Here is a 19,448-nt window from a genome sequence, read left to right on the forward strand (position 1 = left end):
AATAAGAGGAATAAAAAACTGTTCACAAGGGGAAAAACACTTTATGCCCTTCATCAGGTCCTTTCACAAATCTCCGCAAATGCTACTGAATCCTCAAATGAAAAGGGAAGGAAGACTCGTGCCCCAGCTGTGTTCCAGTGGCAGCAGCTCAAACCATACTGCTTGCCTTGTCCTGTACTGACATCTCACAATGCAGGTCCACAGGGTCAGTGCTTATACTACCATCAATATTATGCTACAGGAACAACCTTAAGGCCAAATTTGTTATCTGTCTAATTGACGTGCTGTTATAATGTCTTCTTTGCTGATCCTCTGTGACTAGCATGAAGAACCAGCCTCCGCCAGAATCCACAGGCTGCTCCTACACTGCTATGGCAGGCATAGGAGATAGCAACAACATCACAGCTCAGCAAGCTCCTCTTAGAAAGGTTATTCATTTTCTTCTCCATGCATCTAGGCCATAAGGAAGTATCACAGGCTAGAGATGTCAAAATGGTTACCTTCAAAATGGTGGCTGGAGGGGTCCAGATGAGCTCTTAATGTGCTTTTTTGCCTGCTACAGCTGACACGGGCCATGGGACAAAACATTAGACTGCCTTGCTAGATTATTTAAAGCTCTTAGATACAGCAGCAAAGGATGGGCCATTTCATGGCACAGACTTTCTAATCAGATCTCAAGCTTGTTTATGAATTGGAAAGCTCAGAGAGAGTACACAGCAATAGACATGAGCAAGCCCTGCTGTTCTTTTGAGAAATCTTTCTCCCAGAGATAAGCAGGACAGACACTAGAGCTCTGTAGACTTGAGAGGTTAATTTACTGCTTTTCTCCTCTGATGCAGCAGAGCATGTGAAAACGGACACACTCCATAGCTTCAGGGCAAATATTAGCAATGCATCTCTGAATCTGCTGCCTCTGCCAAGCTCTGCCTTATTTATAAATCGAGCAATTCTTGTTTTAAAATACCAGACAAATCGCATAGCTCATAGGCAAAAGCAAAGGACAAAAATATGATTACTGCAGCAAGAAGCTGACAAAGTTTGGGGATTCAAAGGTTTGCAGTATAAGGCAAGTAAAATGAGAGGTGCTCACATATATATACATAGGCTTATGTTGGGATGATTCCAGAAAATGTTTGTTGTTCTTGTTGTTGTTTTTTCTACTGCTCTTAATGTTGTATATGAGTGTAGAATAAGCTTAAAAGTGAGCTCTATTATTCTGATACTGTTCAGAGTGAAAAAGAATGAGATATTTGCATATTCTGTGCACTCACCACTTTTTAAGTCTTTCCAAATTCTGCTCACAAGAAGCTAAAACTCATCTCCAAATATGTAGATTAGGTGAAAAAGAAAAATCTTTTTTTTTCATAGATACGTGTGCAGGTGCTCATATTAGTAGCACCTCACACAATGGTCTGCTTTTCTAATCATCTGCTCATTTCTAATTTCAAGCAGCACAACCAAACACAAGCAGTGGGAAATAGTTATCTTTATTTTTAATGCTAAGAACTACAGTCTAATTATGAACAACACCAAAAAGTAGATAGGAAACAGCACAGTGAGGAAATGTATTTCACTGTATTTCTGAGACAGAAGAAATATGAACATATCAAATAAGGGAAAAAATCATTCACACAGCATGTATAGGTATCTTATCAATCCTGTTTCCGTAAAATCTAACCAACAAACTCACAGGATTCAGAAGTGCTTACACAAAAGGAGAATCATACAAAGAACTTTGTGTTAAGAGGAAAAAATGTGACATTCTATATAAGATTTATATACATTTATATAAGGAAATATAATACATAAGATTATATACATTATTTATTGTTATTTATATACATTCACATAAGGAAATATATAATATATATATAAAGATAGCGTGTATATATATATATCTTTATATAAGGAAATTATTTATGTCTCTCACAGACCTCTCATAACAGGAAGTATATGGCAAACTGTTCTGTTTGTCCCTGACTTAATTGTATTTCTCCTCCACTTCTGTTACCATTTGTCTCAGAAATGCATTCAGCTATAAATAATTGGAAACCAGAAATATCATCTGTTTGCTCAGTTCGTATAGTCTTCATTGCCTATCTGCAGTTGGCCACCATCAGAGCTATAACCCTGAGCCAGGACAACTTTTTGCCTGATCTGGTACAGTCTTATGACCTAGAGGCAATTACACAGAAAGAAAGGCTTGTTGTGGACTGCTATATGGAAAAGCGTATTGAAGGTACAATGTCTTAAGCCTGTTTTTTCTTATTATGAACTATGGGCATGCATCAAAATCAGACACTACTCAGTGTTTCAAATTGGTTGTTCAGACAGGTATAATGACTGTGTTACCCAAGTCTGAAGAAGAAAACTGTTTATGTGTGTTTATCTATGAATACCCCACTTGCTAAAACTGTGATCTGTGGGAAATCTCATCTCATGCCAGTCTTGGACTTCCCCTACAATAGATTTCTCAGGATCTGTTCAGCCTCCTCCTGTCTCTGCAGGACACTGCATCAGAGGAATTGGTTGGCTGAGAGAGTACCCTGTGAAAGGTCTTGCAGAGATGACATAAAACTAGCTATGCTATCTTGTCCTGCCAGGGACAACCTGGATTAGGCTGGGAGAATTAGCTGAGAGGCTGTGTGGATTAAACTGCAATGGAAGGATTGTCTTCTGGATGTCCTCCTACTTGCATTCCTGAAACTCACCTCTCACCCTGCCTACCTCTGCACATGTCAGTGTGGCAGCTACAAATCCATACATAATTAGAAGGCTGGAATTGGTACAACTATTATTTTATAGAAAATATTTGAAATGTATTTTTCATAGCAGTTGGTAAAACGGGGAAAAAGTCCTATGTAGCCACAAGCCACTAGCTAAAAATTACTAGCCAAAGAGAATAAGGAAGAGTTGGAAATGACAAATTAGTTAATCACAGCTCCAGTGCTTGTGTTTATATTTTGCTTTAGACAATTAATCTTTTTTTCTCAGTTACTTTACCTGGAAAATATGGTAAGACATTACTTACAAGTAGGCTGGGATAGTGAATTAGGATGCTGTTTATTGCATGGAGTGCCACAACATGCTGTAGAAGTATTAGGAATGGCTATTATATTAGAGGACTACTTAGGAAATGTTTTCTTTGCTCTGTATTGTCTCTTAACATCAAAGAGTCAGGACAACCTTACCAAGCACTCTGGCACTGTTCTCAATGGAATCAATTGTGACACAAAATTCTTCAAGCTGTTAATGAGATATCTTTTTCCTGTACGACTCCTAAGAGGTCAGCAGGAAGTGTTGGAAGATTTTTGTATGAAAGTAAAGTGGTGTATCTAAAGGGGGTTAGCTAAAAGAGCAATGAGAAAAGAAACCAACTCAAAGCAGCCAATGGCAAATACACTCAAGTACGTACCAATTTGTGTCACTGGCATAGAAATGCAAGTGGAAACTCGGAGATGGTCTGACCTAGTTGCTGCTGTCTATAGAGTGACTGATAAGTTATGACTCATACGAAACTCCTACATGGTGGGCAAGTGACTGGCAAGCTTGAGACGGGTCAGAACACATTAGAGACCTGTTTGTTATTACTACTCTCTTAGGCACAGCCAGCGCTACCTACTTATCAGAAAAATCTACAGTGAAAATACCCTTTAGCTGCTTAATAGAAAATAGTTTTATTTTAGCTAAAACTTCTTTTGGAAGCAATTTGATTACTCTGGCTGCTCTTGTATCAAAGTTGTTGAGGAAGAGTCCAAGTCCCTGTTCTGACAGATCAGGCACTAGCCCAGGAACCCTGAATGCCAGGGAGCAAATACCATCTTAACCCAGGACTGCCATTTTTGCAGGGACTGTCCAACAGCTGACTGCATCACCAACAGATTATTTCTGTGAGATATCTAAGATGGACAGGGCACATCAGATAGCTAAACCAAAGAGGGGATAACTACACTCAGGATACATTTTATGATGAAAAAAATATTAGATCATACTTTCTAGTATTACATTAACACAGCTTGGCTGTGAGGGCTACTTCAAAGCATGTACACTGAGGTCAATCACAAGCCTTACATCAAAGTTCTGTTATCTGATGAGAGGAAGAGCTGACCAATAGCATGTATTGAGGTGTCACAGCCACCCCATTACGAAGCTGTGTTCTCCACCGTGGTAGACAAGTTACATTCCAGAGTAACATTAATCGTTTGCCCAATCCTGCTTTGTTCATGAGAGGTTCTCCACAAGTGTCTGAAGAATCAGTCTAATATTGATTTTCTGGCATGCTCCCACAAGCAGGCTTTCTCAAAACCTCTTTTTTTACCTAAGTTTATGAAGCTAACCTAACTTTTCTGTTCTTCCTCCTTTACTGGAGGTGATGAGCTGTCCTGACTGTCTCACTTACTGGGTGAAGCAAAGCCTGATGTTCTGCCTTAGTTTGTTGATACAGTGGTCAGTTTCTTATATAAATTGTACCTTCTGGGGCCCTGGGCAGTCAGAGGTACTGCTGTTAGCTCACCAGTAACACTGAAAGTCTTTCTGGCATGCATTTTGCAGTATTCATGGCTTTTTTAAAGAGCAGCCTACATGACTTTTGACATGTTGGGTAAGAGGGGGTGGATACGAAGGTAAACAATCAAATTGTGTGAGTTGCCAAATCAAACCCAGGGGTGCCTGACGAGGAGGTAAGTGAGGTAGAACTGCTCTGGGGCAACACTGAGAGCAGAGATGTCTCTGTTACTCTGAGGCTTCAAGCTATCCTGAAATAACTGTTTTTATCTTTCTTCATCCAAACAGCCATCAGAAAAAAAAAAAAAAAAAAAAAAAAAGAAAAAAAAAGCTTGCTTTGATACAAGACTGTGCTCACCCTTCTCCCTTCTCAGAGCTGCCTGTTCTTACCATGGCATTAGGGTTTTTTTCCTATTCTATTGCGTTAATGCGGTCAAAAGAATTGTATTGAAAGCATAAAACATTGATCACTGCTCTCAACCGTGTATATATTTTCATGTTTGTCTCCTCTGTCACTGTGCCTCTGTGAGATTTCCTTTACATGAATAATAGATTTAGCTTTATTACTGCATTTCAGGGCTGGATATGGCTCTAATAAGAACTGAGCAGAAGAGTCTGTTCAGCCATTTCTCATCACATAATCCCTTTTCAGTTCGTGTCCTATTCCATTCCCAGTACTTCAACTTCAGGATGAAGTTGACGTTAAGGATTCAGGATTAAGACTAAATGTTAAAGAACATATTATTACTTAATTGTATGACCCACGCAGCTTCTGAGTAACAATCTCAGTTTTAGTACTTGACTGCCACATGGGATGAGTTAGAAACAAAACAGCTTTTACTGCTATGATAGAAGGAGGTTAGCTAGTCTGATTTTCTGTCATAAATAGAGAATCTGGCTCAAAAGTAATGAAACAATAAGAGAAGTTGTTTTGGATTACTTTTACTCTACAATAAATTCAGGTCATTTTCAAAGTTTTATGTGTCATCATAAGTCATCTTTATCTTAAGAGTCAGGCCATTAATAAAAGTAGCATGCGAGGTAAAAACACACACATGCAAACTATGCAAGTTAACAACTCTGGGTAGGAATCCACAGCTCACTCTGCAAATAAGGTTGTCTGGATATTATTAAATAAGTTACCTTTCTTTTTCTTTTCCTGCTGACACTTTTATATTATCAGTGTCAAATCTTTTTTGGCAAAAGTTGTTTTTTGTAAGCTTTTGCTGTCCTTAACTGAAAGACTCCATCTCATGCATTTTTTTCAAAACACTTTTTTTTTTTTTTCCCTAAGAGTTCATTCAGGCCTCAGATAAAAGCAACAGAAGAAACAAACAAGGCACAGAATTTTAAGCAGCCTAGAAAAACCCCTTCTCTCAGTTAATTGTATAATCTCCATTTTGATTGTATAATACTGCAACTGTCTGTTGCAGTACATTCCAGGAAAGGAATACATAATGAAAGATGAAAAAAAAAAAAAAAGTGTTGTTTTTTTGTTTAGCTTTTTCTATTTTGTACATAAAAGCCTCCAAATACAAAGTTTTCCCTCTTCTCTAAGTCACTTTTAAAGAGAAATGTCTGTCCTTTATTCCTACAATCAAAGGATGTTAACTTCAGGTGGTTTAACCACTCAAGGTTAACTGTCTCTCCCCTGAATGAAAAAAAGAAAGAAAAAAAAAAAGAAAAAAAAAAAGTAGAAGACATCACTCATTAGGCTGTGAAAGGAAACACAAAGAAAAACCTTACCCTCAGACAAGTTTTGAACTATGTATTGTTTATTTTCCCCTCCTAGAGTTCCAGAGAAGCAACCCTAAAGCTTCTGAGTTTCTAAAGCAGACAGGCCTATATATTTCCATTCTCATAGCTTTGTGCTCTAGGTGGAAGCTGCGATGTCTGGACTTCTCCCTTCTCAAAATCTGACAGGCCCCAAAATCCCTTTGTGAACTAATTATATCATGGAGTAGCATGATGTAACGGAGTAGGATTGAATGTTTTCTCATTAAATTCTTTATAACAGGAACTTTATTTTCCCAAACCTATACATTCTAAATAATAAATAAAAATCTATGTGAAAGCACTTCAAACATGGCTTTTAAGTCCCAAATTCTCCTTGGGGCTGCTGCTGCAGTACCAGTTAACGCTTATTCTCCACAGCTTGTGATTCTGCAGTGGGGTCAGCTGCTTTCTTGCTGTACTGGCACCACATGTGGCAGACTGTGTCAGGTCCCACGGCAGTCACAAGAATAAAGCTTTACTGCAGGATGCAGATGTGCTGCCCCCCCCCACCAACCTAACCTAACACCATGGGTCCACCCCACCACCTCCCTGATCTTTTTATTGTTTTCTTGAGTCATGGGCCTGTTCTCTGACCTTGTGCTAGGTATCAGCAAGACAAACTGATGAGTTCTGTAATTTATTTGGGTCCTAACAAGCCTGCCTCAGCAATCATATTCAACTGCTTTACCCATCCCCATTGTGAGAAAATCACTGAAAGCCAACTCTCTCAGGCAAGGCCCTAAAATCCATGCACTTGCCTGCAGAGTAAGATGAAGCGTTGGCTATGTGAATAGTACACATGGCCAATTGTATGGATTTGTACAGCCTGCCTGACAGGAAACCGCACCTTCCTTAGTCCCAGTGGGATTACTTAAAGTACACCCCTTGGAGGCAACTGTTAGGAACATGTTTCTATTGCTCATGGCAACTCCCACGAGCCCTAACCCCATCTTCTCCTTTATCCTCTTCCTATGACGGCTAGCCAGCCGAGACGGTGACTTTATGTTGGACAAACGTGTTGAAAACTTTTTAAAAAAGGCCCGCTCCGCGCCGGGAAACGCCGCCGAGAGGAGGCAGGGACCGGCAGCGGCGCCCCTGAGGCGTTCCGGCGGCCATTTCGCGGCGCAGCCCCGGGCCCCGCGGTACCGGGAAGGGCCGAGGAGGCGACACGGGCAGCACCCCCCGGCCATCACAGGGGAACCGGGGCACCCAGAGGAGCCTGCGGGCTCCCCGCTCCTCCTCCTCCGTGGCGGGGCGGTGGCAGCGCTTGCGCGCTGGGGGGCCGGCGGCGGCCGCAAGTTTGGGGCCACGTGGGGCGAGGAGTAGGGTTTTGCTAGGGACAGCCCGTCCCACAGACCATCCCCGAGCCCCTCCGAGCTCTGCTTGGTGCTTCCTCGGCCTCGCCATGGCCCCCGCCGAGATCCTCAGCGGCAAGGCGGTCTCCGCGTACGTACCCGCCCGGCCCGCCATGCCCCCCGGGGGCGCTTCCTCATGGAGGGAGGGAAGCGAGGAGGGAGCGGGCGGACCCCGTTTTGGGGTCGTGGGGGTTTCTGCCCCCCAAGCTAGCTGTGACTGGGGAGAAAAGCCGTGAGGCTGTGTGGGGTTGGGGTTTGGGGGGTGCCTGGGGGGTCCGGCCCCGTGCATAGGGCTGCGGTGGTCTTTGCTGGCAGGGTGAGGTGGTTTTAAGGCACCTCGAAGTTTTTTGATTACTCGGGGATTAATTCAAGCTGGCTTCTTCCTGTGTGGAAACTAATCGAGAGTAGCAGCGAGTAGCAGCTTCTTTTTACAGCAGAATAAATCAACCTGTGTGTTGGACTACGCCAGGATGCGTGTTACCACATGTCACGTTCCTACACTCGCACTTGGACGATGCGGTGTTTAGCAAGGAGTAACACTTGTGGTATTCCGTGCTAATGGGTTTTGGTTAGTTAGGTTCATTACGTACATCCTCTCTGTAACCAGGGAGTTCGGATAGAAAGTGTAAGTTTGACGAGGCCTAAAGTAATCTCAGGAAAGTTGTAGGGACTCGTCTTAGGTATTGCTGCATGTGGCACATCAACATCCAGCTGACAGTGCAGCATTTCTGAAAAGTAGGCCTAATTTCTCTTGAATCTTAAATATTCATGACAAAAGTCTGCAGGTGTATTTTTAATGAGTAATTTTGGGGGCAGTTATTAGGATGATAACTGGTGCATTTTGGTCCCTCAGCCTTGTGTACTTCACTAGATCTTACGCACTTGTCAGTGTTGAACCCTGTGCATTCTCCATGCATATGTGTGGTGCTGGTAGTTCCTAGGGATCTGCCCCCTTCAGATTTCCTTTCTGATGTGATTATGTCCAACATAGCAAAGCTGTAGTGTGGTCTATAGGATGGGCCTTACAGATATTTGCTATTTCCTAGTGGAGAAGGTGTGAGGAAATTGGTACCTGCATATATCTGTCACTTTCTTCTAGACCCTCTGGAGAAGTGCTGATCCAGAGGATTTTTAGTCCAGAACCCAGCCCAAGCCAAGAGTCTGTCAGTAGAAGAAGCAAGTGATAAGCGTGTGCTTTTTCTAAGAATTTTCAACTGAATTGTCTGCTGTAGAAAGGGAGTGTTTCTAGCTTTATATCACCTGCAAAGTCTTTTCAGTTACTGTCCTGTACGTGTTTTTTGTTTTGTTTTGTTTTTTATCACTTTACACTTTAATCAAGAAAACTGATTGTAAGTTAGTTATTAACAAATGAGGCGAATCAATCAAGCAGTGTACCAGCTAGGTAATTCTAGCTCTGCATGTGTGTTTTAAATGAAAACTCCAAAGTGTTGTGAACTTCATCTCCTGCCACCAACCACCCCTTTCTGAGAGAGAGATGAAGAAAATAACTGTTTTTGTCATGTCAGTTACTTAGAAAGAAAAGAAAGAAGAAAGATCAGGTAAATAGTGACATTTAGTGAAACATGTTGGCAGGGTTGGGGAGAGAACGTGCAGAGCTGCAGGCATCACAGTGTGTGTAGGATTTTGGTGTTTAAGTTAATACGTCTCTGAATAAGAGCTTTTTTCACTAGAAGCAAACTATTACTCCTGGACAGTCTATGAAGGATATTGAATGTTGGATGGGTTATACATGAACCTGAGCTTACTGGTTATTTCTTGATGGCTTTCCTCAACTTCTCTGGCTGTTTTCTCAGCAAGTGAGGCTTAGATTTTTGCTACAACTTAAATTTGCCCCGTGGGCAAGTAAGTTGCAAAACATGAGTTACTGTGTAACAGTACAGTAAACAAATGATTAAGAGGTGGAGAAACAGCGCTTTAAGTATGCGGAGTGTGGAGGGTTGGAAGGAATCAAAAGACAATATTCTCAACCTTTTTTCAATTCATATTATTTCTTTAAAATAAAAATACTGTTTCTCTATGTGAAACAGATACTCAGAGGAAACCATTGTGGTGGCTCTTCCTTACAGCTTATTTCTGCTGCAGTGAGCAGTGTGCTCAGTTGTGCCACCTGAAGTCACCTAGGTTTAGAAAATGGCCCATACACTTGCAAACTCCTGAATTGGCTTGAATTTATCACTAGCACCAGGAACAGACCAGCATCGCCAGTCTGGATTAGCAGCTGATGTGCTGTGATGGCAGGGAGAACTCTGAACATCCCTCCCAATCCTTACGGTTAGGCCAGGTAGTGCTTTGAGCTTAAGTAGTGATAAAAGTGTGTGGTATTTATGTATAAAAAGGAATGGATATAGCAATGATAAGGCTAAACTTAACTGGGGTAAACAGTGCAGTAATAAGACAACACTTCAGCTTTTTCACACTGGGTCTAAAAGGACTTTCTGAAGTTCCTTTAGAAACTACAGCTAAATCTAATCCAAACTGGAGAAAAAAAGAATCACTTACCCGTGAGATCTCGTTTATCAGATCCTACCCAGGAGGTTTCAGGCTTGTACTAGAGATACTGCTCTATGGATGCACTAAATTAAAGTGAACTGTGTGGTCCAGTACAGCTCCATACCATCAAGCAGCCACAAATATGAGCAAGAACCCTTTATGTTAGGTGCTGTACAGATGATAAAAGAATGGGACCCTCCTCTGAAGATGCTGCAGGTGAAAACATGTTGTCTGGTAGGCAGCAGGGTGCCAGCGCTGTGATCTGTGCACATCAGCACCAGGTGGCATGGAAAGAGTCCTGGGGGAAACACATGTAGGAGCTGTCACTTCAGAGCCTGTGAAATGGAAAAAAACTTTATCATCACATTTTGAGAAGAAAGGCAATTGTAGATACTGCCTAGAATATTGTCTGAAGTCCTTGCAGCCCCACAAACATGGGTTGAGTCCTTATCTATCGGAGGATGGCCTTATGGCCATATCTAAGACTGGCCTTCATTGCATGGATTTTCTGGATATGATGAAAAAGCCTGTAAAAAAAGCAAAAGGGTGTCCATGTATTTATCTGGCCTGAGGAGTGCTCATGCAAGTATTTGAGCTGAAAAAAAACAGAGTGTTTTTTAAAACAAACAAACAAACAAAAAAAAAAAACTTTGTGAGGGTGGAAGCGGTAGAAAGAAGCAGACAGTTCTCCTAGGAGATGGCAACTGTGTGCCAGGATCATGCAGCGTGGGGCAGGAGACAAGAGGGCAGGAGACGTGTGAACTGAGTCCAGACCTGTTGTCTCAACAGTGTGTTTCTTCAGATGGAGCCATCTGTTGAGTTACCAGCAGTGTTCAGATAGACTTCTGCAGGGCATTTCTCATCTGGTGCCACTGCACTGGGACAGCCAACCTGTGAGTCCCCCCAGGAGAGGGTCTTCTGTCTCATTTCTTTGTGGTCCTGGTAGGTTGTTTAGTGGCATGCTCACTTGCAGCCTCATCACAGTGCTTGAAGATGAAGCAGCTGACCTGCTAGTTAGTGCGTGGTGCCATAGTTGATCAGAGAAGGAGAAGATTGTTGTTTCTGCAGTTTGTTTTTTTAATGGGGACAGAAGAAGGTGAGTAGTGGCAGTGCTGCAAGCTGTCAGGAGGAATGGCTGTAGGGACAGCAGCCCTGGGCCAAGGCGGTGTGGGACCCGGGGAGATCATCAGCCTTACACAACCGTTTCTGGAGCGCTGCAGCAAGAGCAGTTCAGATGCACGTTTCTGAAACCTTTGGGGAATCTGTGAGCCAGGCAGCAAAGCCAAACCTTTCTCTTTGGGGCAGGCCCCTTCTAGAGCATCATCATCATTTCTGAAGGAGGTATTGGCTGAGTTGTGTGTTTGGCAGTGTTCACGTAGACCCTGGGCCCTCTTATCCGCAGAAGGGGTAGAAATACTGCCTGGTGTCATCTTCGGTTCAGTGCTCACAGCACAGCCACCCCATCCACTGTGTGTACAGATCCCATACATGTGGAGCTGGGGGCTGCCTGAGGAGGTGCTGGCATGGGAGCTGGGCTTCTCCCCCTGCTTTGTGTGGGGTGGTTTGTCCTTCGCTGCTCTGGGAAGTTGACTTTGTAAGTTTAAACTCTGCCTGCTGCTGCAGTCTAGAGGCAGAAAGGCTAACAGGCTTCTCTCATCTCTGGGGCTGGCGGTGTCATTGCACACTCAGAGCCACGTGCTGTCCTTAACCTGGCTGGACCCTGGACCCTTGTTTGCGGTGTGAGTTTGCTTACGGCAGAACACGCTGCACTCAGGGGGTCCTAGTGCCAGCAGGAAGGCACTGGGAGAAACAGCCACGTACAGCTGCCAATTTATGTCTGAAAACTTGAAAGTGTTTCCATACTAGCAATAAAAATGTTGTTAATTTATCAGTATGAACTTTTTATCTTCATGAACGCCCGAAGTCCACAGTAGAGTTTGGCAAACTGTGTCACACAGTGGCTGCAGACTCACAGAGATTATTTTGTAACGTTTTTGTAAATGCACATATTAAAACTGTGCTTTTTGTTCTCTTTTTTTAAAACTTAATTTTTCTCTCTAACCTTTGCACCTGTGGCTTTTGTAGTAACTGGAGAGCACTGGTAGCTAACGCTAGGTGGCTGTCTAACAAGTGATTCCTTGAATCAAAGCTCCTAAAGCAAATGGAGTCTGGCAGCAGCGCTTTGTGTTTGTGCATGTTACTTCTCTTCTGTAGCTGACGGGGAAGTGAGCTAGTGCCTAATTACAGAAAATTACAGCAATACAACATCTGAGCAGTCGTGGCTGCTAGGTGTAAAAGCATGCCTTAGCCCGACTTCACAGATAGAGGGAAACCAGACCCTCGAGTAGGACTGTTCCTCTTGCACTGGAAGACTGGATTCCAAATAAAATCCCAGATCTGAGACCTTCTCCAGCTGGCTGTCCCTTGTGAGAGCTTTACTGCCTCATGAATTGTGACCCATTTCGTGTTTGTTTGCGTTTCATTGTGTTTGCAGGCCACAGACCAGTGCTGTGTCTTCCTTACTGCTTGTAGGTTGCAGCAGAGGCTCTTCTCAGAAATAGCTCTCTCAAAGAGATGGCCCACAGCACCCACTTAGCAGCGGGTTTCAGACACTCCTTGCAATCCCCGCACTGCTGTTAAGGGTTCTGCATGAATTCAGACCCTGTTGTGTCAGCAGGTGTAGGGTTAGTGCCTTCCCTAGGGGACTTACAGCTGAAGTGAGGTGCTGCCGCCCAGCAGATGGATTTTTGTTGCTTCAGCATGAAGAATTGCTGGGACAAGCCTGGTGAGTTCAGAAAACAGTGTCACAGCAAGGCAGCCGTAGTGTCAAGTCTGTTACAGAGGTGATAGCTAAAGGAAAGACAGGAACCGCTATTTCTGAGGGAAGATTGAAAACAGCCTCATTTGCCAGAACTTGTTAAAAGCCTTCAAACAGCTTGGCCAGGTGCAAACACCTGTAAATACTCTGAACCTGCTTCGTGGTTGCAGCAGAGCTCTGACATGAGATTTGTGCTGCAGCAGGAGAGAAGCTTGATTTGGGACCAGCAGGAGGTTGGGTGATTCCCCAGGATGGGACTTGGCCTCGGGGCTGCTTCTGGCTGTGCCAGCTGCAGCTGTCCCCTGGGAACGGTGCTGATGGGCTCCAGCACAGCAACGTGCTGCTCCCATTTCCCTTTCTTCTTGTCTCTGCTGTTTCTAATTTAGAGCTCAGTTGCAGGATGGAGTTGGTTTCGCTTGCCCTCAGTCATCCTGCAATTTCGGGGGCTATATGGCAAGAACTGCAGCCTCCCAGGCATCAGCTGCTTACTCTGTCCCAGGTTTTTGCTGTTGGCATTTTTAACAAACCAGCACCACCAACACCTCTTCCATGCCACCTTACCTGATGAAGGATCACGCACATGGAACCAAACAGTGACTGAGACATTAGAGAGAAGTGCAAGGCAGGGGAGGGTGATGACAATGGCTTTTGAGCTGCTGGAGCTGATTTATTGATAGTGAGTACCTGGTACCTCTAAAACACTGCATAGTGAGCTGGGTATGAGTTGACATTGGAGCTAGATAAACTAATCCTCTCATGCTCCCATCTCAAAGTTGTGTTTTAATAATTACATCCTTAAACTTCGCTTTGCTGGAGTTAACCTGAGCTGTGTTCCAGGACTTAGTTTTCTTCACTGCTTCATTTCTCTTTCTCTTCCATTCTCATGCTCACATGGCAAAATGTTTGGCTTGTTTGGAAGCCCCAGCCTGAGGGCATTTTCCCACGTGCTTGTTGGCAAGCAGAGGAGAAGCAGGAAGGTGAGTGTAGGACCGTAGTATATCCAGCCCTGCCTTAAGCCAAGCAGACAGGAAGGAGAAACAAATAGTATTGACCAACTCTATCAGAGGTGTAGCTTTGGGGATACCCTGCTTGGCTCTTCTGCAGTCTTACCTCTGTAGATCTGTCATCCTTTGCCGAGACACCGTGTGTGACAACGTTGACTGATGCCTGTACAAGACAGGCAGACTTGGTACAGCACATATGGAAAGGGGATTTGCTTTTGAGTAGGGAGCTGAAAATCCTAGGAATATCCATGCCATGGGTTGTACTATGTTTTCCCTTGTGTCCTATGAGACTGCTGTGTGGAGGGGGTGGTAAAAAGCGCAGGGTGGACTTCAAAGACTGGGGGGAGAAGGGGGCGCAGGGGGAGGTTGCATGAAACTTCCAAAATGTCTTTGTGATTTATGGACATCTGTCTTATTTGGAGATGGCTGGGACTGGTCTGCTCAAGGCCTAAATGTGTGTTTGCCAGTCTGTCCATCCCCTCGTCTTGCATTTCAGCCCCTTGTCTTACCGTTATATTAGAATTCAGACCTATGGTTAACTTCTACCTTGTGTTTTTTTTCTTCCCTCCTCAGACAAGTGAGAGAGAGATTAAAGAAGCAAGTTGCTGAGATGAAAGAAAAATTTCCAGGCTTCACACCAGGACTTGCAATTTTGCAGGTATTGTTTTCTTTAATGACAGCCACGGCAAATCTCTGATGCTCTGCAGTGAGGAGTGGAGAGCTGATGAGCATCACCAAAACTGCTTTGCAAAATGGAAACATTTTGTAAGGAACAGAAGTGCAGAGCTCCATATGGGATGTTAATCCTGTTCTGTGGTGTCATTTCCCCAGTTACCGGGGCCCAGAAAAAGTAGTTTTGTTTTTGTTTCCTATTTCAGACCCTTGCCATTCTGTGTGTTTTATTTATGTAATAGGCTTCTTACCTATTTAGAGGAAGCAATGCTAGTAGACTTTCCAAGTCTTTAGATTTGTCAGAGCCCCAAAGTGTGTTAGCTCTCAGAGATGCGTTTGTACCAGAAATCTTCGAGACGGGGGCTGTATTAAAAGATCTGGTCTGCTGTTATCTGAGAACATGGGGACAGAAGGAAACAAAACAAAATTCCTGCCGTAGAAGACCTCAGGTGCAGAGGACGGAACAAAATCCCATTGCTGAATTCACAAATGTGTCAGAAGTTTGAGTAGGTGCTAGGGTTTACATAGAAATGCTTGTGGATGAACAAAGCACTCATCAATGCAGGTTTGGGACCAGTGTTTGGTGAAATTAAGTGATTATTTTTCCTGGCAGCTGTAAGAAATGAAAGTGATGAGCAGTAGCAGTTGTCATGAAACAGAATAGAACTCTGTGGCTACAAAGAAATGATGGATGAAAAATATTGATTTAGAGAAGGGGCTTCTCTCCTTGGTTAGTATTTTAGGAGCCTAAAGAGCTGTATCTGGTTTCCAGTGCTAAAACAACTTTAGTACACAAATAAAATGCTCATCTTTAATGGCAGGAACAAATTTGTTCATGTTTTTTTCTTTCTGGTTTTGTTTTCCATTATCTTTAAGAAAATCAGCTTTACAGAAGTCTTCAGGTGTTTAGAAGGAAGAGGGAAGGTTCGTTTTTTAAAATTTAGTGAGAGATGATTTGATGGAAGTTTCTGAAATGCTGACCTTGTAACCTAACTTCAGAAATTGCTGCCCTGTAGTGTTAATGGAGTTTTTCCTTGGTTGGCCTGTGTTTTCATCAGTCCTGAATTGTCTCAGTTGTAAATCCTTTACAGCCTGTTTGCTCTTTGGCTCTCTGAGACTTCTGTAAGTTACCAAACAGGCTGGGGTTGGAGGAGTTCATCTCCAAATACAGATATTCTCAACTGTCAGGGCAATTAGCTATTTCTGATAAGACGCACCAGGTACAGTATGCACACTTTTCTTGAGAGGCATCTGGTGACCTTTGAGCTGGAAGAGTAAGCCGGTTAAACTTTTATGTTTGTCCCATAGTCAAAAATGTCATCTTCTGCACACTGTATGTGGGCTCCTTGCTAACATCTCCCTTCCTTCTCTTGTGCCTGTGTGAGGCATAACTTTCCCTAAATTCAGCAGCCTCTGCAGGGGAGACAGCCACTTTGGATAAGCCCAGGGAAGAAAAACCAGTGCACGCTGGGTGACTGGGCGATACAGTCAGCCCTTCATCTTGTGATCAGTGTGAAAACCAGCAATAGCTCCCAAGTTTCAGGAGGAATTGGGTTTCAAAAGTTTGCTTATCTTTTTTTTTTTTTCCTATTTACCCCTTATTTTCTTAGGGTTGCAAGGATCTTTAGCAAAACATAATGGATGATGCAAGCAGTGACGCTGTAGTCACCCAGTACTGCCAAAAACTATGGGCATTTGTTCTACTGGCTGCTTTTTACATGTGCATTGCTTTGTTCTTGTTTTGTTGTTCGATTTTTTGTTTGTTTGTTTTTTGTTTTGTTTGACAGGAAAATTCTCAAGGTACAAAACAGCAGTGGAAGAAATCTCTCCATGAAGGCACACACATGAATAAAATTAGGATTTCTGGGTATCAAAGAGGCCCAACTTTTTTGAAAGCCTCAGTCAGATAATTGGATGTTATCAGCACCTGCTGATCACGTTAATTAACTTTCTCAGATGAGATGGCAGGCAATATTTTCTGCTTTAGAGAGCACTGTATTTCTAAGGGTTTTCCAAGAGATGTAAATGGTATTTACACAGAAGATCAGACAACCTCTCTTTAGCTGCCTCTTGAAAGAACACTTGGTTAGCTCCAGCTGCCTACAGCCTGTATCAGGGTGCTTTGCAGTTATTCAAAAATACCTCTCTCTCCTTGGTATAGCTCTAGGAAGCTAAGGGTTAAGCCCTTCTCAGTCTGTTACTGGGTCTCTACTCTGCAGGGTGACTCAACTGTCTTTTTGACTTTAGGTTGGAAATCGGGATGATTCAAACCTCTACATTAATATGAAGCTGAAAGCTGCTGCTGAGGTAATGCCTGAACTGTTGTTTTTTGTTTTTGTTTTGTTTTCAATATCGAATTCCTACAATAGATCCAATCTGACTGTGAAATTACAGATGTGAGTCAAAGAGCTAAATTTTGCCTGTATTGGAGAAACCAGTGCTAGCCTGAATTCCTTGTTACACAGAAGTAATAGAGAGGTGTAATCTGACAGCCGAGTGGAGTACCCTGTAGCAATAATGTGGGTTGGTGCTACCTTTTGTGAAATAAGCTGTAAGCATGTATCTGGTGTTCAGTCTTTACTGACCTGCAGCCACCTGCTTACCTTCTTTCAGTGTCTTGTAAGGCAACTGCAGGCACACACCGACATCTGGCACCAAGAGGCTGGGAGTGTTGTGAGTCCCTGTTCTCCTAGGTGACAGTGGGCATCCTTGCTGGTATTTCACAGCAGTGTGCTGGGAAGCCAAGATGATGATGTTGTTCATGTCAAAAGGTGAACAGGACAGCTGAAATATGGATCAGTCCATAAATGGGCAAAGCGCTAATCTTTCGTCTTCTCTTTCATTGATAATATTTCTAAATAAAAGGAGATAGACCTGGAAAGTGTTGACAGAATGTAGATGAGGGCGAGCTGGATTGATAGAACAGCCAGATCGATCTCTGGTGTCATTTCAGAAATCAGATAATTTCTGGGTATTCTCATTTGCAGATTGGGATCAGTGCCAATCACATAAAACTGCCAAACACAGCAACAGAAGCTGAGGTAAGTAATATAGAAAAATCATATAATTTTGAAATTGAGCTAAAGGGATGAAATTATCTTTGCTATCATGGTTTGTAAAAAAGACTGCTTTTCTGTAGCTACTAACTCATGAAAAAAAGAACTGGAATCTGGAATCTGCTGAGATTTTTTAATTTTAATAATAAAACTAAAACAATACTGCATACAATTTGGAAATTTATCAGGTGTTTCTCAAAATAAAAACTGTGAGTCATTCATACTCCTGTATGGACAAACAAAGTATGTTGTTTGTGTCTTTTAATCTAGATAGGGTTGTGATTTTTCCTTACATGAGGCTTGCTTCAGTTTCAGCCATTAGGTTTTTGGTCTTTACTTGTTGTAGGTTCTCAAATGCATTGCTTCTTTGAATGGAGACCCTGCAATTCATGGCTTTATAGTGCAGCTGCCACTTGACTCTGATAAACCCATCAATACAGAAAAAATAACCAATGCTGTTTCACCTGAGAAGGATGTAGATGGGTAAGCTGACATCACTTCTGGAGTACATGACAGCTACTCCAGAATGAAACCTCTTTCTTTTGACTGGTGATTATGAGTCTGAGAATCTTACTTGCCCTTTATTCTTTCAATATACAGTTTGAGTAGCATCAATGCTGGGAAACTCTCCAGAGGAGACCTTGGAGACTGCTTTATTCCTTGTACACCAAAGGGATGCATGGAACTCATCAGTCAGACAGGTAAGGGGGTTTCCATTATTCATTAGTGCACTAGTCTTCAATGAGAGGAGAAACTGCATGCTGTGAGGCTGTCTCACACTGAAACTTCTGTTGTGTTGCCATGTTTCATCTTTGCCTCCTCAGATCGAAGAAAAGCTAGTTTTAAAGTGATTCATCTTTCCTCCCTCCCTTCTAACTCTCCAATTCCCTATCATACATGACCCAGAAGAAAAATAGTATCCTGAAGTAGTGTCAAGACTTAAACTGATCAAAAGACTCCAGAGTCGTTTGAGTTAGTTTTGATGCGCGATGACCTGATTTGATTTTCTTCTAATTTCCTGTGGTGCAGGCATCCAGGTTGCAGGGAAAAGAGCTGTAGTGATTGGTCGCAGTAAGATTGTTGGTGCTCCTATGCATGACCTGCTGCTCTGGAATCATGCAACAGTAACCACTTGCCATTCAAAGACCTCAACATTGGCTGAGGAGGTAAGGAAAGGATGGATGCGTGAGGCTGTAGTTATCTGCTGCAAGTCAGTGCTACCAGCTGCACGTTTCTGCCTGATGTTGGATAAGGCAATGGGTCTGGGTTGTTGTTCCATCTGAAATAGTTTCTTGGTCCTGTTCATTGGGTAGTTGTATGAATTCTTCTGCTGTAATAGGGTCCTTAATAAGAGGGTTATGATTAAAACAATGAAACTATTAATTTTGTTTTGTTTGGGCAAGTACTGAGTTTCATATTCCCTTCCTGTTCTCCAAGTAGTGGCCTGCAAGACAACATAAGTTCTTGTTTTTATCTCAAAAAGGTCCAGTGGTCTTTTATTTTAGTGGCTGGGAAATGCTAGACCATTCTTTTTTTTTTTTTTTTTTTTTTTCTCTCCAGGTTTTTGTTCCAGTCTATTTTCTATGACTGGGAGTTGGTACCATTTTTTTCTTTAGCAGTGAGAGTGACAGGAATAGTGTGTTGCTGTGCTGCCACCTACTTGAATTTTGTTGAGCAATCAACACTGCCAGGCTCTGTAGGCAAGTATCAAAGCTGGAAAGGGGGTAGGTGTATTTGAGTGTAACTCAAATGC

The 19,448-nt window shown here is 42.8% G+C and overlaps 1 protein-coding gene across 1 annotated transcript in view; it reads left to right on the forward strand.

Moving 5' to 3' along the window:
- Positions 1 to 7,380: 7,380 nt before the first annotated feature.
- The window catches only part of MTHFD1 (methylenetetrahydrofolate dehydrogenase, cyclohydrolase and formyltetrahydrofolate synthetase 1), a 40,463-nt gene continuing 28,395 nt past the window's right edge, over positions 7,381 to 19,448 (forward strand). The window contains exons 1-7 of the mRNA XM_068682534.1: positions 7,381 to 7,725; positions 14,541 to 14,625; positions 16,887 to 16,946; positions 17,627 to 17,680; positions 18,042 to 18,178; positions 18,296 to 18,396; positions 18,725 to 18,861. Coding sequence (XP_068538635.1) covers positions 7,685 to 7,725; positions 14,541 to 14,625; positions 16,887 to 16,946; positions 17,627 to 17,680; positions 18,042 to 18,178; positions 18,296 to 18,396; positions 18,725 to 18,861 — 615 coding nt within the window. The 5' untranslated portion in view covers positions 7,381 to 7,684. The remainder of the gene's footprint in view (positions 7,726 to 14,540; positions 14,626 to 16,886; positions 16,947 to 17,626; positions 17,681 to 18,041; positions 18,179 to 18,295; positions 18,397 to 18,724; positions 18,862 to 19,448) is intronic.

The sequence above is a fragment of the Anas acuta genome, chromosome 5 (assembly GCF_963932015.1).
Source record: "Anas acuta chromosome 5, bAnaAcu1.1, whole genome shotgun sequence".
In the NCBI taxonomy this organism is placed as follows: Eukaryota; Metazoa; Chordata; class Aves; order Anseriformes; family Anatidae; genus Anas; species Anas acuta.